Genomic DNA, 26,107 nt, shown 5'->3' with positions numbered 1-26,107 from the left:
CTCAACGGTGACAACCTGAAAGCATTTCCTCTAAGATCAGGAACAAGACAAGGATGTCCACTCTCACAACCATTATTCAACATAGTTTTGGAAGTCCTAGCCACAGCAATCAGAAAAGAAAAAGAAATAAAAGGAATACAAATTGGAAAAGAGCAAGTAAAATTTTCACTGTTTGCAGATGGCATGATACTATAGAGAATCCTAAAAATGCCACCAGAAAACTACTAAAGCTAATCAATGAATTAGGTAAAGTTGCAGGGTACAAAATTAATGCCCAGAAATCTCTTGCATTCCTATACGCTAATGATGAAAAATCTGAAAGAAAAATTAAGGAAACACTCCCATTTACCATTGTAACAAAAAGAATAAAATACCTAGGAATAAACCTACCTAGGGAGACAAAAGACCTGTATGCAGAAAAGTATAAGACACTGATGAAAGAAATTAAAGATGATACCAACAGATGGAGAGATATACCATGTTCTTGGATTGGAACAATCAATATTGTGAAAATGACTATACTATCCAAAGCACTCTACAGATTCAATGCAATCCCTATCAAATTACCAATGGCATTTTTTATGGAACTAGAACAAAAAATCTTAAAATTTGTATGGAGACACAAAAGACCCCGAATAGCCAAAGCAGTCTTGAGGGAAAAAAATCGAGTGGAGGGAATCAGACTCCCTGACTTCAGACTATACTACAAAGCTACAGTAATAAAGACAATATGGTACTGGTACAAAACAGAATCACAGATCAATGGAACAAGATAGGAAGCCAAGAGATAAAACCACACACCTATGGTCAACTAATCTATGACAAAGGAGGCAAGGATATACAATGGAGAAAAGACAGTCTCTTCAATAAGTGATGCTGGGAAACCTGGACAGCTACATGTAAAAGAATGAAATTAGAACACTCCCTAACACCATGCACAAAAATAAACTCAAAATGGATTCGAGACCTAAATGTAAGACCGCACAGTATAAAACTCTTAGAGGAAAACATAGGAAGAACACTCTTTGACAGAAATCACAGCAAGATCTTTTTTGATCCACCTCCTAGAGTAATGGAAATAAAAACAAAAATAAACAAATGGGACCTAATGAAACTTCAAAGCTTTTCCACAGCAAAGGAAACCATAAACAAGACGAAAAGACAATGCTCAGAATGGGAGAAAATATTTGCAAACAAATCAATAGACAAAGGATTAATCTCCAAAATATATAAACAGCTCATGCAGCTCAATATTAAAGAAACAAACTACCCAATCCAAAAATGGGCAGAAGACCTAAATAGACATTTCTCTAAAGAAGACATACAGATGGCCGAGAAGCACATGAAAAGCTGCTCAACATCACTAATTTTTAGAGAAATGCAAAACAAAACTACAATGAGGTATCACCTAACACCAGTTAGAATGGGCATCATCAGAAAATCTACAAACAACAAATGCTGAAGAGGGTGTGGAGAAAAGGGAACCCTCTTACACTGTTGGTGGGAATGTAAATTGATACAGCCACTATTGAGAACAGTATGGAAATTCCTTACAAAACTAAAAATAGAATTACCACAGGATCCAGCAATCCCACTACTGGGCATATACCCAGAGAAAACCATACTTCAAAAAGATGCATGCACCCCAGTGTTCATTGCAGCACTATTTACAATAGCCAGGTCGTGGAAGCAACCTAAATGCCCATCGACTGATGAATGGATAAAGAAGATGTGGTACATATATACAATGAAATATTACTCAGCCATAAAAAGGAATGAAATTGGGTCATTTGTAGAGACGTGGATGGATCTAGAGACTGTCATACAGAGTGAAGTAAGTCAGCAAGAGAAAAACAAATATCGTATATTAACACATATACGTGGAACCTAGAAAAATGGTACAGATGAACCGACTTGCAGGGCAGAAATAGAGACACAGGTGTAGAGAACAAACGTATGGACACCAAGGGGGGAAGTGGAGGGGGGGTGGTAGGATGAATTGGGAGATTGGGATTGACATATATACCCTAATATTTATAAAATAGATAACTAATAAGAACTTGCTGTATAAAAAAATAAATAAAAGTAAAAAAGTAAAAAAAAATCATAAAAACAACCAATACTAAACGTTCTGTGGGATATTTGTATGGAAATATGTTAATATAAATGTTTCAGACATTACATGAAATTCCTAAAAATATTATATGTTCTTGTACAATGTTATAAGTCATAATTCTAGTTGTTATTTTAAAATGTTCATCTCAGAAATAACTAAATTTCCTTGTCAATTGCATTACTATGAACGGTCATCAAATCTTTAACCGTGGTCATTTTTAAGTCTTTTGTCATTTACAGACAGTTCTGGGTGTACTCTGATGCTTTTGCAAAAATGTTCCTATAAAAAGGTTTCATCTTGGGCCTCCCTGGTGGCGCAGTGGTTGAGAGTCCGCCTGCCGATGCAGGGGATACGGGTTCGTGCCCCGGTCTGGGAGGATCCCATATGCCGCGGAGCGGCTGGGCCCGTGAGCCATGGCCGCTGAGCCTGTGCGTCCGGAGCCTGTGCTCCGCAATGGGAGAGGCCACAACAGTGAGAGGCCCGCGTACAGCAAAAAAAAAAAAAAAAAAAAGGTTTCATCTTCAAGGAATTCATGGAAAAGACTCAAGCACAGGTTTCTGGTAACTGACTTTACCTCTGAACTGAATGAATAAGCATTTTGAGAACTCTAATGGAAAACTGATGAATTCATAAAAGTGCTAACAAAAGATCAAGATGAAAAAAATATTAATTACATGGGACTGAGTGAACTGATGAGGATGATTATAATTTTTGTGACTTTCTGTTTGAATAAAAAAATATTATGACTTCTGTTAACAAATGAATTACTTCTATACTTCAACAAAATTCTTTTAGAGGGCTTCCCTGGTGGCGCAGTGGTTGAGAGTCCGCCTGCTGATGCAGGGGACACGGGTTCGTGCCCCGGTCTGGGAAGATCCCACATGCCGCGGAGCGGCTGGGCCCGTGAGCCATGGCCGCTGAGCCTGCGCGTCCGGAGCCTGTGCTCCGCAACGGGAGAGGCCACAACAGTGAGAAGCCCGCGTACCGCAAAAAAAAAAAATTCTTTTAGAATCTTTATGTTTAGCATGATACACATTTTAATTTTGTGTTCTATATTGTGTTCTATCTTTATATATGGGATACAAATAATTTATAAGCATTATTTCATTCCCATTTTTGGATAATTTACTATTCCTTAAAAGAAATGATATAAATTTATGCTGTTCTCAACCAGTCATTACCTGTAGTATTTAAGAGGACAGAAGAAAAGAAAGCCGTACAGACTTGGAAGGAGATTTTTAACAAAAGTTAGCTTATGGCTATCTTGTAAATATTTGTTGGAAATTCGAATTTTAAACACTTGTTGAATATTATCATTAATTACAGCAAAATAATATAACATATATTTGTTATATACACTATAGCATATATAACATTACACTATATAATATGTATATAACATGTAATTATATATACAATGAAATCAATACCAATAACAATTTCAATTATAGAGTTCAGGCATTTCTAGGAAAACAAAAGGAAAAAACCAAACATGATAGATATTAATCCAACTATATTAATAATCACTTTAAATGTGGATGATCTAAATAATGCAATTAAAAGCTAGAGATTTTCAGCATAGATAAAAGAATAAGCTCCAACTATATGTTGTCTATAGAACCTCACTTTAAATGCAAAGACTCAGAACAGTTAAAAGAATGGATAAAGATATACCATACTAACATTAATCAAAAGAAAGCTGGAATAAAAATTTTAAAATAAAATTTTAAAAAATTGAAATGACTTCCAACACAACAACAACAACAAAAAAGAAAGCTGGAGTAGCTATATATATTTCAGACAAAGCAGACTCAAAAAACAAGGAAAATTATCAGGGATAAAAAGGGGCAGTATAATAATAAAGGGATCAATTCTTCAAGAAGACAATAATCCCAAACATGTATGTATCCAACAAGAGGGATATCAAAATACATGAGGCAAAAACTGACAGAACTGCAAGGAGAAACAGAAAATCCATTATTATGGCTGGATTTCAACTAGTGCTGAGGACTTCTGATCTTAGCTCTTTTGGTAACTGATAGATTAATCAACATTCTTTCAGTAAGTGATATATCAATCAGGCAGAAAACTAGTAAGGAAACAGTTGACTTGAATAACACTATCAATCAACTTGATCTTTTTTTTTTAACATCTTTATTGGAGTATAATTGCTTTACAATGGTGTGTTAGTTTCTGCTTTATAACAAAGTGAATCAGCTATACATATACATATATCCCCATACCTCTTCCCTCTTGTGTCTCCCTCGCTCCCACCCTCCCTATCCCACCCCTCTAGGTGGTCACAAAGCACCGAGCTGATCTCCCTGTGCCATGCGGCTGCTTCCCACTAACTAAAGATTTTACATTTGGTAGTGTATATATGTCCATGTCACTCTCTCACTTTAATCAACTTGATCTTAACGGACATTTATAGAATATTTTATTCAACAACGGCAGAATACATATTCTTCTCAAACTCACATGGAACATTTACCAAGACAGACCACATTCTGAGCCACAAAACACACCTTAACAAATTTAAAAGAACAGAAATCACACAATGTATGTTCTCAGACCACAATGGAATTAAACTAGATCAATAACAGCTGAAAAATTCCCAAATATTTGGAGATTAAACAACAAACGTCTAAATAACACACAGTTAAAGAAGTATCAAGAGAAAGTTTAAAATATTTTTTTAATTTATTTTTTTAAAGATTTTATTTTTGATGTGGACCATTTTTTAAAGTCTTTACTGAATTTGTTACAATATTGCTTCTGTTTTATGTTTTGGCTTTTTGGCCACAAGGCATGTGGGATCTTAGCTCCACGACCAGGGGTTGAACCCACACCCCTGCATTGGAAGGTGAAGTCTTAACCACTGCACCACCAGGGAAGTCCCTTAAAATATTTTAAACTAAATAAAAATGAAAATATAATTTATCAAGATTTCTGAGATACAGCAAAAGTAGTGCTTAGAGGGAAATTTATAGCATTAAATGCCTATATTAGAAAAGAAGAAAGATCTAAAAATCAGTAACCTAAGCTCCTACTTTAGGAAACTGAGAAAAAAAGAGCAATTTAACTCTAAAACAAGCAGGAAAAAAGAGATAGTAAAAATTAGAACAAAAATCAATGAAACTGAAAACAGAATAATAGAGAAAATCAACTAAATCAACCAGTGCTAAGAGGAGTGTGGCTAATTAATTCAACTGGTTTAGCTTTGGCCAATTCTTTTTCTTTTAATTTTTATTGGAGTACAGTTGATTACATGTTGTGTTAGTTTCTGCTGTACAGCAAAGTGAATCAGTTATACACATACATATACCCACTCTTTTTTAGATTCTTTTTCCATATAGGTCATTACAGAATATTCAGTAGAGTTCCCTGTGCTATACAGTAGGTTCTTATTAGTTATCTATTTTATGTATAGTAGTGTGGATATGTCAATCCCAATCTCCCAATTTATCCCTCCCACCATTTTTCCCCTTGGTAACCATAGTTTGTTTTCTACATCTGTGACCCTATTTCTGTTTTGTAAATAGGTTCATCTGTACCATTTTTTTAGATTCCACAGATAAGTGATATCATATGATATCTGTCTTTCTGACTTACTTCACTCCGTATGACAGTCTCTAGGCCCATCCGTGTTGCTGCAAATGGCAGCATTATTTACAGTCGCCAGACATGGGAGCAACCTAAATGTCCATTGAGGGAGGAATGGATAAAGAGGATGTGGTATATATACACAATGGAATATTACTTAGCCATAAAAAGAACAAAATAATGCTTTGGCCAATTCTGAATGAAAAGGAGGAAGATAAGCATGAGTGGTTATGCCAACCATGGAATCTATCACTTAATTCAGGATTTCCTCAACTACTCACTTCTCTGTCATTTGTTCATGTGTTTATTAAGCAAAAATATATTAATTGCCTAGTATGCCACACAATGTATTAATTTCTAGATAATTAAAAGATAAATAAGACTTGGTTCCTACAATAACATAAACAATAATAGCAGCTAACATTTATTGACCCTGTGGCAGCAGTTGTTCAAAGAACTTTTCACCTATTAATTAATTTAAACCTTATCAAACCCAAGGTAGGTATTACTGTTATCTCCATCTCACGTATGAAGAAGCTGAGGCATAGAAAAGTTAAATAATTTGCCACAATCACAGAGAAACTAAGTGGCAAAGTCTGGCCCAAGCTCTTAGTCACCACATTCTATTGTAATACTCAAGGAAAGAAAATTCCTCAACTTCTCTTGAAAATTTACTCTGTCTACTGGAAATGCTCACATTAAGGACATGTTTCTTTTTTTTTTTTTTTTTGCGGTACGTGGGCCTCTCACCATTGTGGCCTCTCCCGTCGCGGAGCACAGGCTCCAGACGCGCAGGCTCAGCGGCCATGGCTCAAGGGCCCAGCCGCTCTGCAGCATATGGGATCCTCCCGGACCGGGGCATGAACCCGTGTCCCCCGCATCAGCAGGTGGACTCTCAACCACTGCGCCACCAGGGAAGCCCTAAGGACACGTTTCTTATATTTAACCTCAAGACCTTCAACTGTAATTTAAAATTGTTTCTTTCCTTCTTTCTTCCTTTCCTCCTTTCCCTTTCCACCCTCCCTCTGCCCCTCTTTCCCTGTCTTTCTTCCTTTTTTTTGGCTATTATGAGTGGAAACAGGAGAGAGGACATGTAGAGCTGTATATAATGCACTTTGATACATTGAAGAAAAATGGTATGGGATATATGAAAGAAAAATAAATCTATTGGAAACTACTTTTAAAAGAGATTTGGTATTTGAAGCTTGGCTAGAAATACTCTAAAGGAAGAAAGTTGTTTTTGACATGTATAAAGATTTTTTAACAACCATCTCTCTTGTAAGTAATTAAGTATAAGTAATTACATAATTACTTGATTATGTAGCAGCACTAAAATTTTACAGGAGGTTTTTCACTTAAACTCTACCGTTATAAAAATAATTGCCACAAGTCAAAATTATTTTCTAAATGCTGTAATTCTTTCTGCTTTTAATTTTGAGGGGGTGGAATCTAGGTCTATTTTTGTTTAGCAACCAGAGCCAGAGAAATATGTAATTTAATAATGTGTCACTGTGTTCAGACACTGACTTAAAACTTAGAATAAATCCCTAAATCATGATGGTGAGAAACACTTAGATGGGAAATGAAATTATAAGCCAAGGCATATTCTAGAGAATTTCTTTGGTCATAAATTTCTAAAATCATTAGTCATAATAGGGTGAGAATGCTATTACTTTAGTCACAAAATGGCATTTTAAAATACTTGGTATCTCAAAATGCATCACCAAATAATAAGATTGAGAGATAGAAAAAGCTTTAGAAATAAAGAAGACTCACAAAACATCATGTTATGTAACCTCTTCTTGAAAGAAACAAGCTTGGGTAACAAAATATGTGGGATTCCCCCCCCACCCCAATTTTCTTTCATTCTTTCTTTCTTTGCTTTTTTTCTTTTTAAAGTGAGCTGTCTCATCATTGCAAATTTTCTCAAGTTCTTAGAACTCTAATTAAAATGTGGTAATTGGTTATGTTACCTCAATTACCATGATGCATGGACATTGATGCAAAGCGACACCAATTGAATCCCTTGGGTGTTTTACCCTGGGGCCATCCCATTTATCGTGGCCTTATTATTTTCAATTATGTGGCTAGATGTGTTGCATACTTTCAAGGCCAATAAATATGCAGGGGTTTTCTGAACACAAGGTTCTGTTTTCAATGCTAGAGCTCTGGAGTGACATGGCAAAAGGAAAAAAATATTTTTGTGAAGAATAAAAACTTAAAACTCTAAATACACTAAGAATTCAAAGGCACCCTTGCTGAAATAAAGGTATTTCAAAGGAATCCAGGTTACTTCTTTTTAAAACACTTGTATGGAAAGCAAGAATGATTTATTTGCTATTGATAACTACTTCTTCTAGGTAAGAAAATACTGATGGGACCATTCAGAGGCCTTATATGATGAGTTAGACAGGAGATGAAACTGAGATAGAAAAGACAAAAGTTTTCTTCCTCTTTAGATAAAGGTTTGGGTTTTGAAAAGAGCTAAGCATAGCTATACTGAATACTTTACAGACATACCATATAAGCATAATAGTATTTTACAGAGAACTGTCCCCAGCATGAAGGTGATGGTAAGAGCACCCTGAAATGGTTACAGCGTATAGTGTTTCCTAATGGGACACTACTGGTGTTTGTGCGAGACAAGCCATAGATTGCTCTATGCCTAGCTGTTGTCATCCCACATCCACCCATTCAATGCTAGTGGTGTCCTCAGGTATTATGAATGACTCCTGGATATTTCTCCACAATAAATCTAGGAGTGAATTAGGACATTATTTGGGGACATCATCAATAAATACACTTTGACACTTTGTCAAACGAGTTTCATTTACTGAGAATGATCCCTATGTCTTCACCAGGTTTTCTTTTTTAAAAAAAATAATCACACTCTCAGATTTCTGAAAACCAAAGAACATCTTCTGTCCTTTCACTTATTAATTTGTCTTGATTTATTTTGAGTATTTTCAAATAGGTACAGCATCCATCCATATGCTGCAGATGATAGAAGAAACTGAGTTGGTAAAAGGAGGAGCTGTACTGTACAAAGTTTTTTTTTTTTGTGGTACGCAGGCCTCTCACTGCTGTGGCCTCTCCCGTTGCGGAGCGCAGGCTCCGGATGCGCAGGTTAAGCGGCCATGGCTCACGGGCCCAGCCGCTCCGCGGCATGTGGGATTCTCCCGGACCGGGGCACGAACCCATGTCCCCTGCATCGGCAGGCGGACTCTCAACCACTGCACCACCAGGGAAGCCCATGTACAAAGATCTTTTAAAGACTGGCAGAACAGATATATTTATGACAGAATCCCAAACTTTACTGCCAAATCAACACCCAAAGAGCCTTATATTTGCAACACTTTGAAAATACTTTTCCATCTAAGCCTCATACATGTACTAAATGTCAGACAATTTTTCCCTTCATTTTTATCTTTGGATTCAACAGCAAACTCAAAAGAGTTTTACATAAAATCATTCTAATACTTTTAGAAGTATTTTTGGAGTAAAAAGTGTTGACTATAACAAATTTATGGTTACCAAAGGGAAAGGTGGGGGGGGTGATAAATTAGGAAGTTGGGATTAACATGTACACACTACTATATATAAAACAGATAACCAACGAGCACCTACTGTATAGCACAGGGAACTCAGGGAACTGTACTCAACATTTTGTAATAACCTAACAGGGAAAAGAATCTGAAAAGGAATATAGCTGAATCACTTTGATGTACACCTGGAACTAACACAATATTGTAAATGAACTATACTTCAATAAAAAATTATATCGATAGACCCTTTAAGAGCTGAAAGGCCTAGAATCAGGTATGCATGGATCCAGATCTTCTTCCTCCACTTACTAGCTCTATGACCTTGCACAATTTACTTAATCTTTCAAAAATTTAGTTTCTTCAAGTTGTTATGAATATTAAATGAGATAATGTATGAAAAATGGTAACCCAGTGACCAGGACATGGTACACGTTCAATACAGCTAGCAAATAACAAACAGTCCTGTCCTCATAGTGAGTAATCCTTATACTACTTTGCTTTTTAGAGGGATCTTTGCCAGACAATCAAACAAACAAAATTAACACGAGAAAATAAACTGAGAAATACATTTCCTTAAGATATATAAAACTTTCTTGTGTTAGCAACTTTGTGAATTCCCCTGAGGGAACGGATCTATATTAGACTGAACCTGTCTGGTAGAGAGAAGTTTATTGAGACAGCACTTGAAAAAAGAAATTTGATTTGTGATACATACAAATCACTTCTGGAAAACTGGCTTTCTTGAGACAAATTCCATGAATGTCAGGAGTTTCTGTGAAGAATGTGTAAATTTAATAAGAAGCTCAAATACCTAGAGGAAATGCTTAAATAAGTGTTAATGAGCTATCAGTGGTCAACCAACACACATGGCAGCCCCAATTCTCTTTTCTAGTTTTTCTAGTACTTTGAATGGGAAAATGCTTATTTACTCCTCTTTTAAAGGTTCGTATTTTTAAAAAGTATCGCTTTTCTTAGCCCACTTAGATATGGTTGATTTTGCACAATGAAAACTTCTTTAGATATCACCTATGATAATGAAGAAATTTGATCCATGATTTCCTAAACTGTATTGGAAAAATGGGATTACTTAATTTCAAAATCTACTAGGCTCAATTTGTATTTATAAAAGTCCTATTACTATACTTGATTTGAAAAGAAAAGTGGTGGCATACACACCACCCTTATCATTAAAGGAGGCTTCATCTTAGAGAGAAAATTTAGGATGTTGATTCAGCACACTGACCCTGGAGTGAAAATGCCAAAATGCCTATATTTGAATGCCAGATCAGTTACAAACTAGCTGGGTTACTTTGGACAAGTTGCTGAAATCTTCTTTGCCTCAATGTGTACAATTAAGAGAATACTACTACATATATCATATGGTTATCAAAAGTTTTAAATGACTTAAAATGTAAATCACTTAGAGAAGTGCCTGACACATATTAAGTGCTGTGTTAGCTATTATAATTACTACTATTATTATTATTTTGGTTCTTCAGAAAATGATTGCTTATTTTTATTTACTTACTCCCAGGCAAGGATTCTCACTGTCAGGCTTCAAGGTAATCTATCCACCCATTTGTAATTACATGTAAAATTCTGTATCTGCCCATGTGTTTGTTTGTTTGCTTTTTTGCAGTACGTGGGCCTCTCACTGTTGTGGCCTCTCCCGTTGCAGAGCACAGGCTCCGGACGCGCAGGCTCAGCGGCCATGGCTCACGGGCCTAGCCACTCTGCAGCATGTGGGATCTTCCCGGACTGAGGCACGAACCTGTGTCCCCTGCATCAGCAGGCAGACTCTCAACCACTGCGCCACCACGGAAGCCCCGCCCATGTGTTTTTTAAACCATTTTATTGAGAAATAAGTGGCATAAAATAAACTGCATGACTTAAAATGTACAATTTTATATGTTTTGACATATGAATACACACACAAAACCATCATACTATCAAGATCATGGATATATCTATCACTCCAAAAAGCTTCCTCTTTACGTTTTATGATTCTTCCAGTGGTCAGAAAGATTTTACCCTATAATATTTTTTTCTAAATTTTTACATCTTACATTTAGGTTTATGACCCATTTGGACTCATTTTTGTATATGGTGCAATATATTGTTCAATTTCATATTTGTGCATATGGATATTCAGTTAGTCCAGGATTATTTGTTGAAAGACTATCCTTGGAATTGCCTTTGCACCTTTGTCAAAAACCAATTAACCATTTATGTGGAGCTCTAGTTCTGAAATATCTATCCTGATCTATTTCTTGGCTTTGACACTAATGCCATATTCTCTTGACTACTATAGCTTTATTGCAAGTCTTGAAATTAGGAGATGTAAGTCCTCCAACTTTATTTATCTTAAAAAAAATTTTTTTGGACTACATTTAAAATAGATAACCAACGAGGACCAAGTGTATAGCACAGGGAACTCTGCTCAGTATTCTGTAATAACCTAAATGGGAGAAGAATTTGAAAAAGAATAGATACAAGTATATGTATAACTGAATCACTTTGCTGTATACCTGAAACTAACACAACATTGTTAATCAACTATGCTCCAAAATAAAATAAAAATTTAAAATAAATTTAAATAAATTTAAATTTAAAATAAAATAAAATAAAATAAAACTGTTTTGGCTATTCCAGTTTCTTTGCATTTCCATGTGAATTTTAGAATCAGCTTATAAATTTCTACCAAAAACATAACTGGGATTTTCATTTGTATTACATTGACTTTATAGATAAATCTGGGGAGAATTGATATCTGAATAGTATTGTGCTTAAGGAAACAATTCTATTTACCATCATATCATAAAGAATAAAATACCTAGGACTAAACCTACATAAGGAGACAAAAGACCTATACTCTTATACACTGATGAAAGAAATTGAAGATGACACATACAGATGGAAAGATATACTATGTTCGTGGAGTGGAAGAATCAATATTGTCAAAATGACTATACTACCCAAGGCAATCTACAGATTCAATGCAATCCCTATCAAATTACCAGTGGCATTTTTCACAGAACTAGAGCAAAAAAAAAAAAAATTAAATCTATTTATAAATACAAAAGACCCCAAATAGCCAAAGCAATTCTGAGAAAGAAAAATGTTGCTGGAGGAATCAGATTCCCTAACTTCAGACTATACTACAAAACTACAGTAATCAGAACAGTATGGTACTGGCACAAACACAGAAACACTGATCAATGGAACAGGATAGAAAGCCCAGAAATAAACCCATGCACCTATGGTCAATTAATCTATGACAAAGAAGGCAAGCATATACAATGGAGAAAAGACAGTCTCTTCAATAAGTGGTGCTGGGAAAATGGGACAGCTACATGTAAAAAAATGAGATTAGAACATTCTCTAAAACCATACACAAAAATAAACTCAAAATGGATTAAAGACCTAAATGTAAGGCCAGACACTATAAAACTCTTAGAGGAAAACATAGGCAGAACATTCTTTGACATAAATTGCAGCAATATCTTTTTTGATCCACCTACCAGAGTAATGAAAATAAAAACAAAAATAAATAAATGGGACCTAATTAAACTTAAAAGCTTCTGCACAGCAAAGGAAACCACAAGCAAAACGAAAAGACAACCCACAGAATGGGAGAAAGTGCAAATGAAGTGACCGATAAGGGATTAATCTCCAAAATATACAAACAGCTCATGCAGTTCTATGTCAAAAAAAAAAAAAAAGCCAATCAAAAAATGGGCAGAAGACCTAAATAGACATTTCTCCAAAGAAGACATACAGATGGCCAAAGAGCACATGAAAAGATGCCCAACCTCACTAATTATCAGAGAAATGCAATCAAAACTACAATGAGGTATCATCTCAAACTGGTCAGAATGGCCATCATCAAAAAGTCTACAAACAATAAATGCTGGAGAGGGTGTGGCAAAAAGGGAACCCTCCTACACTGTTGGTGTGAATGTAAATTGGTACAACCATTATGGAGAACAGTATGGAGGCTCCTTAAAAAACTAAAAATAGAACTACCATATGATCCAGCAATCCCACTCCTGGGCATGTATCTGGAGAAAAACATAATCCAAAAAGATAATGCACCCCAGTGTTCACTGTAGCACTATTTATGATAGCAAAGACATGGAAGCAAGCTAAATGTCCACTGACAGAGGAATGGATAAAGAAGATGTGGTACATATATACAGTGGAATATTAGCCATAAAAAAGAATGAAATAATGTCATTTGCAGCAACATGGAGAGACCTAGAGATTATCATACTAAGTGAAGTAAGTCAGACAAAGATAAATATCATTATGTTATCACTCATATGTGGAATCTAATTTTAAAAATGATACAAATGAACTTATTTACAAAACAGAAACAGACTTACAGATATCGAAAACAAAGTTATGGTTACCAGAGGGGAAACGTGGTGGAGGAGGGATAAATCAGGAGGTGGGATGAACGTACATACACTACTATATATAAGATAGATAACCAAAAAGGACCTACTGTATAGCACAGGAAACTCTACTCAATATTCTGTGATAAACTGTATGAGAAAAGAATCTAAAAAAGAATGAATATATGTGTACATATAACTGAATCACTTTGCTGTACAACTGAAACTAACACAGCACTGTAAATCAACAATACTCTAGTAAAATTGAAATAAATAATAATAATAATATTGTGCTTTCTGATCTATGAACACAGTATAGCATATAGTGTATAGTATAGTGTTCATCACTCACTTATATAATTTCAGTAATATTTTGTAGCAATGTTTTGTTTTCAGCATATAGGTCTTCCATATTTTTATTAGATATATCCCTAAACATTTCATATTTTTGCTGCTATTGTAAATGATATTGTTTTTAATTTCAATTTCTGATTGTTAATTGATAGTACATAAAAATACAACTGATATTTATATATTGATCTTGTATCCTACAGCCTTGTTAAATCCTTTATTAGCTCTAGGATCTTTTTTGGAGATTCCATAGCATTTTCTATATAGATGACCATAGAGTTTATGAGTAAGATAACTGTGCTTCTTAATTTCCAAGCAGCATGTCTTTAATTCCTTTTTCTTGCTTTATTTCACTCACTAAAACTTCCAGTGCAATGCTGAATAGAAATGGTGAAAATGGACATCCTTCTTACCATGTTCCTCTTATGTTAGAAGAAAAGCGTTCAGTGTTTTACCACTAAGTATGATGTTACCTGTAGATTATTTGTATATGTCCTTTATTAAGTTGAGGAAGTTCCTACTTTATTCTTAGGTTTCTGAGCTTTTATCAGGAAGGATGTAGGATTTTGGCAAATGCTTTTTCTGCATACCCTGGAACGTAGTTTTCCTTTCTCTTTGTGGTGAATCACACTGATTTCTTTTCAAACTAATTTTGCATTTCTAGACCTCACATGGTCATAATGTGTTATCTATTTTATATACCGTTGATTATTTGATAAAATTTGGTTAAGAATCTGTTTATCTATATTCATGAGGGATACTGGTCAGTAGTTTTCTTGTAATGTCTTTGAGTAATGCTGAGTTGGGAAGAATTTCTTCCTTTTCAATTTTCTGGAAGATTTTGCATAAAATTAGTATAATTTCTTCCTTAACTATTTGGGAGACTTTACCCACAAAGCTGTCTAGGCCTGGAGTTTTCTTTGTAGGGAAATTTTAAGCTAATGATTTAATTTATTTAGCAGATATGGAGCTATTCAGGTTGTGTATTTCCTTTTGAGTAAATGTCTACTGTTTACAACTTTTAAGGAATTTGTATATTTTATTTAAATAATTGAATTTAATGGCATAAAATTATTCATAGTATTTCCTTTACATTCTTTTATATTAGTAGAATCTGTAGTGATGTCTATCTCTTACTCCTGATAATCATTATTTGTTTCTTTTCTCCTTTTTCCCTGATCGGTCTTGCTAGAGCTTTATTAGTTTCATTGATCTCAAAACAAAAAACACCCAGCTTTCTTCCTCATTAACTTTTTTCTATTGTTTTTTCTGTTTTTAATTTCAATGACTTCTGCTCTAAACTTTATTATTTACTTTCTTCTACTTACTTTGTGTTTAATTTGTCTTTCTCTAGTTGCATAAATGTGAAAACCAAGATTATTATTTTGGTGGCAAATTTGTGTTGGTACAAATTTTAATATTTTTTCTATTTCTATTCAGTTCAAAATAATCTCTAATTTCCCTTCTTCATTTCTTCTTGGTCCCAGGAGTTGTAGATAAGTGTGTTATTTAGTTTCCTTATATTTGAGGACTTTTCCAATATATTTCTAATATTTATTTCTAAACTAATTCCATTATAGTCAGAGAACAGGGTGTAATAAGAATGTTTTTTAAGTTTGAGACTTGCTCTGTGGCTCAGAAGAGAGTCAATTTTGGTAGATGTTCTGTCAACACTTGAAAAGGATGTATATTCTCCTGTTGTTGGGTGGAGTGTTTTAAATGTCAATTAGGTCAAGTTGATTTATGGTGTGATTCAAGTTTTTTATATCCTTACTGATTTTCTGTCTACTTGTACTATCGATTATTGAGAAAAGTATTGGAATCTCTGCCCCAAATTGTATATTCTTATCTTCTTGTAATTGTATCAGTATTTGATTTATGAATTTGTAAGTTTTGTTACTACAGCACAAACATTTAGTAATGGTGTGTCCTCTTGATTAATTAGCACTTTATCACTGAGAAATATTTTTCTTTATACCTTGTAATATTCTTTGCTCTGAACTCTAATTTGTTGAATATTAATATGGACACTCCAACTCTCTTTTGATTGCATTAGCTTAATATATATTTTTCCATCCTTTTACGTTTAACTTAATTTTTCTTTATAATTAAAATGGCAACGTATAGTTCAGTCTTGCTTTTTTAATGCAATCTGTTAATTACTGCCTTTTAATTGGGGTTTTTAGTCCATTTATGCTTAACAGAATTATTGATGCATGTGGTTCAGTTTCCTATCTATTACATCTGTTCTTTATTCTTATTTTTCCTCTTTTTCTGCATTGTGTGTGATATTTTAAAATGATTTCCTTTCCTTTGTTGGCCTATTTGTTATAGCTTCTTGTGTTTTTAAAGAATCATAGTATGTATTTTATCTTATTTATCTTTAAGTGATTCTATACCACTTATCCATCTTTAAGTGATTCTATATATCTTTAAGTGATACTATACTTAATATACGAACCATACAATAGTATAGTTCCATTTCCTGGCCTTTGTGATATTTTTGTCATATGTTCTACTTCTACATATGTTATAAATCCCATAATACATTGTTATTATCTTGCTTTAAACAACCTATTATCATTTACAGAGATGTAAATAAGATGAAAAAAGACAGTTCATATTGACCCACACAGTAAGTATTTCTAGTGCTTTTCATTTCTCTGTGCAGACTCAGGCTTCCACTAATAACATTTTCTTTTTTCCTATAAGGGTTTCCCTTAACATTTCTTGCAGTTCTGCTGCTGATGGTTTCTTTTAAGTTTTGATATCTGAAAACCATTTATTTTTGTTTTCCTTTTTGAATAGTATTTTCTCTGTGTATAGAATTCTGGGTTATTTTCTTCCAATACTTTAAAGATGTTGTTCCACTATATTCTGACTTGTATTATTTCTGAAAAAAAGTATGCTATAACTCTTCCTTCTTATTCTTCTGTATATAATGTATCTTTTTCCTCTAGATACTCTAAAGATACTCTTACTACTGGTTTTAATCAATTTGAACAGAATACCCCTTGGTGTAGTTTTTTCATGTTTCTTGTGCTTAAGGTTTGTTGACATTCTGGATCTGTGGGTTTATACTTTTCATCAAATTTGGAAAATTTGGGCCATTATTTCTTCAAAAATTGTTTCTCCCTCTGCCCTTTTCTCAGGGATTCCAATTACATATACATTAGGCTGCTTGAAGTTATCTCAGAGCTCACTAATGCTATGCTTTTGTTTTTGTCTTTTTTTTTTCCTCTTTGTTTCATTTTTGACAGTTTCTATCACTATGTTTTCAGGTTTATGAATTGTTGCTTCCACACTGTCTGCTTGGTTGTTAATACCATCCAGGGTATTTTTTATCTCAGTCATTATAGTTTTCATCTGTAGAAGTTTGATTTTAGACAGATATCTTCAATGTCTCTACTAAATAAGCTCAATGTACTTTCTAGTTTCTTGAACATATGCAATGCAAGAAAAAAAACTTTTAATGTTCTTGTCTATTAAATCTATAATATGTCATTTCTGGATTTGTTTCTATTAATTGAATTTTCTCCTCATTTTCAAAGATATTTTACTTCTTCTTTGCACACTGGAAGCTTTTGACTGGATGCCAGACACTATAAATTTTACCTTGCTGGATGCTGGATACTTAGATGCTTATAAGCATTCTTGAGTTTTGTCCTGGGATATAGTTAAATAACTTTGAAAGGGTTTGATCCTTTCAGGTCTTGCTTTTAAGCTTTTTGGGCAAGACTAGGGTAGCATTTAATCTAATTTTGTCCCATTACTAAGGCAACACTGTTCTTGATACTGTGTCACATGCCCTGTGAATAATAAGGATTCTACTGTGACTGATGGGAAAAGGAGCTATTCCCAGCTGTGTATGAGCTCCAGGGATTGTTCCCTCTACTTTTTCAGGTGGTTTCTTCTGCTGAAGATTTAAAAGGATCCCTCTGCATAGCTCTAGAGTCATCTCTCTGTGCAGCTCTCTCCTCTCTGGTACTAAGCCTTATAGCAACTTTAGCTGCCTTGTCCTCCTCAGACTCCCAGACCTGTCCCCTCAACCCAGGGATAATGCTAGGCTCTGCATGGATTTCCTCTTTGCACACTGTGACCTGAAAACTCTGTCTAGGCAGAAATTTGAGTAATCATAGTATCACTTCAGTCATTTCACATCTCTTCATTGCCTGGTATCCAAGGTCTTAAAATTGTGATTTTACCCAGCTTTTAAATTGTTTCAGGTAGAATGGTCCTGGTTCTTTACTCAATCCTGGCTGGAAGTGGAAGTCTGCCCATGTATTTTTAGAGGAAGAAGGTCTATAGCCTTCATCAATAAGTTACCTTCTCCTTGCTAATGATTAATCTGAGTAGATGTATAAATTATTGGTATGGATTCTTGGTGTTTCCATGGTTGTCTCATATATTTTAATTTGCATCTATTGTAGGAAGTGAGATTGAAACTTTTAATAGAAAAAATCCTGGTTCTCTATAATTAACACATCACAAATTCAGAACGCTATTTTGGCAAGTGGGACGATCTAAGGTAATTCAGGCACATGGTATTGCCAGCCAAAATGTGGAGCCTGAATCATAGAAAGAAGGCAGGAGACTAGAAATAAAAATATATGATTCACACGAAAATTAGAATTAAAGTGTAAAAAGTATAGACAGAGATCATTTTTTACAGGTAACACAAAAATAAACCAAATAAGTCTGGGAAAGGAGCTTGAATGTAGAAAGAACAAGGTGTAGTGTCAAATAATTATGCAATTTCAAATCTTGATGATAAGGGAGAAAGACGCTTTTGGGTTTTGTCTGTTTTAACCCCCAGAATTTAATATAAGATCTCTTGCTTTCTTCCAGTTAAAAAAGAGAGAGAGAGATTCATTATTTACCTAGTTAGGAGAAATAGAGAAGCTTGCTTAATTGATATTTGTACATTTATCTGAATTCCCCTGAATACTATGGAAAGAGTTTCCATATTTTTGTCAGTATTAACTGTAAGCTTGAAGCCCATAATTACCTCAATAGACCTAGCATCATAGTTATTTGCATGTTTGTATTAACTATACTTTTTGAGGAGAAGGAGGATATCTTGTTTACCTTTAAATCTCTAACACTGATTACTATAGAGCATCACTTAGAGAAAATTCACTTATTTAACAAATACTATGGAGTACCTGTTAAGTCCTGCATACTATGTAGGGCTTTTAGGAATGTAAAGGTGAGCAGAAACTGGCGTGTGGCTGCCTTCTTCAGACTAGTGAAGAAGACCAACAGTAATTAAATCATCACACAAACAGATGTAACATGAAAAATGAGGAGCACTGGATAGATGATTAGGTGACATCTCTTATACAAGCTATTTCCAAAGTGACTAAGAAAATTCTACAACACGGAGATAGAATTAGAGCTTCTAATTCTAAGTGCCAGAACCTAGCTCACACTTTCAGAATGACTTTATTCAATACCTCATAGAGAATTTCCTTCAGAAATAATTTGAAGAAAAGAGAGTATACCATGGAGGACTTCATATCATACTTTAAAACTTGGAAAAACTGACCCTACTAGGCAAGAAGAAAGGTTAAAAGGCATCTCCTTGGTGATCTCATGAAGGTGAAATATTCAAATAGGAACATAACACTCAAAGCCATTTTGTGAGAATATGAACATTGAGAATTAATATAGAAATAGTAATTCCAAATCAAATGCCAGAAAAAAAAATTTATCAATTGAAAGCTTGTATTCATTTATTTAGCAAATGTCTATTAAACATCTACTATATGCAGGAATGTCTCAGGCCCTGGAAATATAGCAGTGAGAGTCCCTGTACACAAGAAGGGGATGGCATGGGGGTGGGGACATAGGATAAAAAAGCAAACAGACCACTTAGAGGCTTCTGAGTCTCTACAAAGGCAGCTTCCCACATTGGTAAAATACTTGTTTGCCCATCAAAGCAACTTGGACTCTTTACCCAACCAACAGAGATCAGAGCAAGAAATATCTCCAACGTAATGAGGTACATGGTGTTCATTGTATTGCTGGCATTAGTGCCACTCGCTACTCTTCTATCCCTTTCTCGAGTGATTTTCAATCTTGATTAGCCCAGAGGACCTTATTTGCTACCTCCATCCCAGAAAACCTAACATTCAGCAGCCAACCTAAAGAAAAGGGGGTGCTCTGTTCATCTTCAATTTTTATCTACCTCTCTGTAGTAGCTTGAGCCTCTAAGAAGCAGCCAGGGTTTCAAAGCTAAAGCTTACCCCTTTACCACAGAAGTAGGATAAAAATGTCTACAGCTAGTCTGCAGAGATCCAGTTCTGCATCCCTCATCATATGATTTCAAATAAATCTCCGAAGAAACCCAGTTTTGTTTCCTCCAAAACAGCTTGAATGCTTCCAAAATGTTAAGAGCTTCTCCAGGTGCAGTTGGTTTTTGTGTAAATTTTATTATCACCACTACTATGCTTAGATGTTTCAAACTATAGAATAAAAAATAACCTCTTCTATGCTTTCAAACACTCAGAGAAAAAGAAAGAAAGAAAGAAAGAAAGAAAGAAAGAAAGAAAGAAAGAAAGAAAGAAAGGAAGAGAGAAAAAGAAAGAAAAGAAAGGACTCTAGCTAAATAGCTTCACAACAAATAGGTCATTTCAAGAAAAGACATCCAATTATATAGAATCTGATTACTGGTAATAACTTGGAAGTCTTAAGAAATTTAATGACTTCAGCGCAAAACAATTAAAGTGAACTACTGAGGATAAAATCACCCCCTAGACTCAACATAACTACAGATGCAAAAAGAGTGAGAAGGCTTACTGCTTCATTGTCCCTTCTGTTCCCAGTCCCCAATGCCAAACACATCAGATAACCTAAATATTTAGGTTTTGTTAAAATTAGAATTCATAGGAGAAGGCTGTTTTTCAGTGGCAGGATTATTATACTTGATTTTACAATTTTGAATCTTGAACTTTCCAAAGACATAGAACTGATAATATAAATATACAAGAAAAAATTTCCATTGTATGTATGTATGTATGTGTGTGTGTATTTCATTTATGTAAGTCAAACATGAGAATTAGGCCTTCAACTAACAGACACTAACTTCAAGGTCATTTGGGGAATGTAATCTTTTTATCAATAAATCCTCTCCCTTAAGGTTTTCTGGACAAGTGTGTATTCTACATTATAATAAAACAACTCTAGTTATATATATATATATTTCCTTCATCTAGCAACAGCTTGAATTTACAGTCAATTTGGAAAATTCTTAAACGGGGTCCCAACCTCTACCTCGAGCACTGCATTAAAACTCTCTCACTGCATTAAGGAAACTTGCTAGTTCTCAGCAATGCAACTGTATTGGAAGGAGCTCTAAGCAGGAGCAACGGAGATTGTTTTACACGTGGATGGTGTTAATTCATATCATGTAAAGAAAAGGTAAACTGTATACTTTGTTGCCTTGTCTGTAAAGCATACACATTGCTCCATATGCTCCGAGAGTGGTAAACCACCTCCTAGCAAAATCTTCATGGGGTTTTGTATGATTAATGATATTGTTGGTGATGTTTACCAAACCTTAGTTTGGTAAGGTTAAGCAAAGTCTCCATATGAATTTTTTAAAAGACAATGAGACTAAAATGCATCTTATCGGTAGGCAAATGAATCTCTGTTGTATGATAAAAGCAGTTTCTTTTAGCAGTTAGAGATTTAGTTAGCAAAACCACTTGTAAGATGAACACATTTTCCAAGCCCTGAAAGAATTTCTTTTTTCTAAGAAAAATGAGAGAGCATTATGCTTTAAAAAAGAAATCATCACTCACAGGTTCCTTTCCCATCTTCTTTTGTAGCCGAGTTTGCCACTGGACGGCTTGCATGACAATGGCTTCCCACCTTCTTTCAAGATTTACAATGATCAGCTGCATGGGCTGGTGGTCCGCGTTCAGATTGCAGGTCTCCCGGTCATCCAGAAGATGTTGGCATAATCGCAGGATGGAGGCCACTCCACGACGTCGCTGCTTTATTTCACAACAGAGGGACTGTGACAGAAAGAGGGACCAATCCATTAGTGTTTCTAGGGCAGATTTCCCTAAAACATAAAACACCTTCTTCCACCATAATTTTAAATTGTAGTGATACGCTCAGCTGCGAACAATAGGACAAGAAGGACTCTGGAGTTGCCTTTGGATTAGAGATCTCCTACAGACACCCAACTGATGCCAATGAATTTAGCTGTATCTCATTCCTCTTCCTTTTTTTTAAAAAAAAACTGATTTCTACATCTAAAATGTTGGGTCCCACTTTGATATCTAGGTGATTAACTTAATGAAATAAAGCATTTATGCCAAACAGGTTGACATGCTTTGATTCAAGGTCACAGGAAACACAAAAGACAGAAAAGTCCTCCAAAAGGAAATGGAGTATTTCCAAATTTACTCCTAGATTCTTTGGAGCCAAAAGTTTACTTTTCTAGGCTGTAAATAAGTTAAATAAGATTGCAAAAAAATTGATATATAACAGCTATTGTTTGAAAAAAACAATAAGCAACATTTCTCTTCCGAAACTTGATTAACAAAGCAATAATGTTCTGAAAACAGAAATTAGGATAATGGATTATTAATGCATTATTTGTTAGTTGCTGTGTTTCTTTTAATAGACCTTCACACTATTTAAGAAGGATATGCATGCATCAAAATAAGATTTTGCCCCCAGAAGCATCTGTATTGCTGCAGTGACCCTAAGCTGAACAATTCAAGCAAAATAGTGGGTACACATGTCTAAAAATATTATATCTCTTCTTTGCCTACGGACAGTGTGTAAGTGATACTCTAATTCAAAGCCTTTGGGAGAAACGATGATTATATCCACAAACATCACTGAATTACTAATCTCCTTCTACTGCCACAATTGGACTGTTCTAACAGTCAACAGATTGCTTATTAATCAACAAGGATAAACAAGACAATGCAATTTCATTTAGTGCTAGAGTTTTAATGCCTAAAAGTATTTGTGCTTAAAATGTTAATCTAGATAAGTCTTCATTAGAAGAAGTCTTAAAATGATTAAGTGCAGTTCATTGAAATGTGCAGAGTGGTAGTAGATCAGCAGGTGGATGTCTCATACAGATGTTCCACTTATTGATATAATACATGCTATAGCCATTTAAACAAGCCTAACTCAGTAATAGCTGGAATTCTATTATTTCTGTAATGAGAGAACCCCGTACTTTTAATTTTTTTTTTTTTTTTTTTTTTTTTGTGGTACGCGGGCTTCTCACTGCTGTGGCCTCTCCCGTTGCGGAACACAGGCTCCGGATGCGCAGGCTCAGCGGCCATGGCGCACGGACCCAGCTGCTCCGCGGCATGTGGGATCTTCCCAAACCGGGGCACGAACCCGTGTCCCCTGCATCGGCAGGCGGACTCTCAACCACTGCGCCACCAGGGAAGCCCTAATATTTTTGAATTTTAAATAAGGTGAATGACAAATTCCCATACCTCTATTTACAGCAAAATATGACTAGGAATTTTATTATTCAGTTTATACCAGTATAGCATTTTTTGTTATATTTCTTGAACCTACCCTTATTTACTTTCCTAGGGATCATTACTATTTTCCTATATAACTCCTGATAGAACCACCAGGTCTGACAAATTTCTTTACTGATGCTATTCATTAGTTCAATGCTGAATGAGAAACCCCTACACATTCAAAGATAAAACTTGAGGGTCTACCAAAGCAATAGGCATTGTTTCCATTACCTCTCCCAATCTTGCTAACTGACCCTCCCCACATGCATTCTCTCTCTCCTTCTCTCTTTCTCTCTCTCTCTCACACTCACACACACACACACACCCTTCAATAATTTGCTCTCTTGCGCTAGAACAACTGTTGAGCAAGTAAAACTATCAAGCCCACTTAATAATCTGTCATTTTTTGGCCCAATATTAAACATTTCAAGATAATAATACAGCCAACTGGGATTGATTCAAATGAGTTCTATGAATATACATGTTGAAGATTTTGGGTTTTTTGTCTGTGTTTTGTCATTAAATTGTTAAAAATAAAGGGCTAGAAAAATCAAGAGATGTTTCCATGCCACAAAACTGGATCTTGCAAAACTCCATTTTAAGTTGACTAAAATAATGACTGCATTTCTCCAGCCAACAAAAAGTCCCTATGTTTCTTAGCTAAATGAGAATTTGCCATGGATGACACTAAAGGTATGTGTGGACTTAGCACAGCCACATTAGGTGATATTCACAAAGCAGCCCAAATGGGCTTCATTCACCTCACAGGCATTTTCAAAGTTCTGAAACAGGACATGTGAGGTTGCTAGGGGAAATTTTCATAAAGGTGATTGGCCATAACTTTTTATTAGTATCTAGAATGTATCCAGTATTTAAGTATCCAAATGATCCCCACCCCACATCTTAATGACAGTCTATGGGTTTTAAAACTGTGTTAGCTGTTTTTAAAAACTGTTGACACTGTTGACACTCAATATCTGATTTTCAGATCTCCACAATTCTGCAGTTTAAAAAGTTTTAGATATTCAAAGAACTTAGTGTACACTCTAGATCAATTTATTCTATATGCACACTTCGGAAATAACACTACTTTTAAAAGGAGAGGAACATTGAGAATTTTACATGGCCAACATATTTTTCAGTACTTTTTTACATCTAAGTGATATAATTGATAACATTCTTTTACATAAATGTGTTTCCATGACAACCATTAAAATGTACATGCTTATTTATAATCACAAGCACATACTAAATAAAATCAGTGCATTTGCTGGTAATGTTTCTTAGAATCAGTAGAGTTCACATTATTTCCATGATACACTATGCATAGAGAAATGTTAAATATAACTACATAGGAACAAAATGATTATTATAACTATTTTTGGCTTACATTTTCAGAGAACAGAACAGAAACCCAAGCTAAGCAATCTAAGTAAGGCACAGAAATAAGACAGACTCATCCCTGCCTCCCAGACCTCCTCAATGTGTATTGCACCTTGCATCTGCCAGGCACTGTTTCAGGCATGGAGGCTTCAAAAAGGAGCAAGTTACTGCTCCCTCTCTCAAGAAGCTGAGAGTCTATTGTTGGTGGACTATACAGTACCAAGAATAATACAGAGAGGTAGGTGCTAACAGAAGTTTGTGCAGGTTGCTATCGGAGGAGTCGTGAAATCTTCAGGGAAACAATGTGAGCCAGATGGTCCAAGTTCAGTAGCAAGTAGCCTGGGACCCTGGGAGTACCCAGTGTGTTGGAGAAAAGAGAGAGTAAAGCAGATGGAAAAGTAAGGAACAGAAAAGTTTATAAGGTTTTTCATTTTTGCCAGTTTTGAAGCATTGTCCTTGATAGCCAATGAGATCATGTTGGTTCCCAAGCACAGTCATGTTGCCTTCCCAGAAAAGTAGAAAGAAAAGAAGTGGGAAAGAAAGTGTAAAAAGAAAGGAGAACTAATTATCAATATATCTAAGAGAAAGATATTCCAAATGCTTTTGTATTTAGTTATGTATTTATTTATCATTATTTTTGTATTTTGTTATACATTTAGTATCATTATTATTTGGTAATCTTTAGGAATTTTTTCCTACAAAGCTACCTCTGTTAGTATGTAGGTCATTGTCTTAGTATCACTTCAGAATCCAATTGTTAGAATATAGTTTGGTGTTCTACTTTTAAGTCTCTAATGACCTATATAATTTGGTTATTTTATACCTCTACTCAACTTCCTCATGTTACTAAAAAAGCATATTTGCTATAAAAGTTGAGAAGTATATAAAAGTGAAAATCAAAATTTCTAATTTGTTTTTTCCTTTACAAATCTCCAACCCTTTAAACATATCTTTTTGGACATGTTGTAAGAGAGCTGCCAACAGATGGAAGATTTTTGCTTTATACTTATAAATGATCAATCTGATTTTCAATTCACCAGTGGTGATACAAAGGGGCGTTTTTGGTTTATGTGGGGTTTTTCTCCTCTCCTGACTTGCTTTATGAACTTCTCTGACTGTTGAAACCACTCATATTATGGAGCCAAATGTGATGTAACATCATTCCTGCCACTGGCTTCAGTTTAACACCACTGAACGTAA

General features: G+C 34.9%; 1 protein-coding gene across 4 annotated transcripts in view; it reads right to left on the bottom strand.

Moving 5' to 3' along the window:
• AKAP6 (A-kinase anchoring protein 6) overlaps window positions 1–26,107 on the bottom strand; it is a 607,701-nt gene that overhangs the window by 35,040 nt on the left and 546,554 nt on the right. For all 4 annotated transcript variants that reach the window (XM_082617945.1, XM_082617944.1, XM_082617947.1 and 1 more), the window contains one exon: window positions 21,821–22,036. In XM_082617945.1, the coding sequence (XP_082474071.1) occupies window positions 21,821–22,036 (216 nt within the window). The remainder of the gene's footprint in view (window positions 1–21,820; window positions 22,037–26,107) is intronic.

This window comes from Mesoplodon mirus (assembly GCF_964341445.2).
Source record: "Mesoplodon mirus genome assembly, chromosome: 4".
Lineage (NCBI taxonomy): Eukaryota > Metazoa > Chordata > Mammalia > Artiodactyla > Ziphiidae > Mesoplodon > Mesoplodon mirus.
The sequence above is the reverse complement of the archived record's forward strand: the minus strand, read 5'-3'. Positions and strand labels throughout refer to the sequence as shown.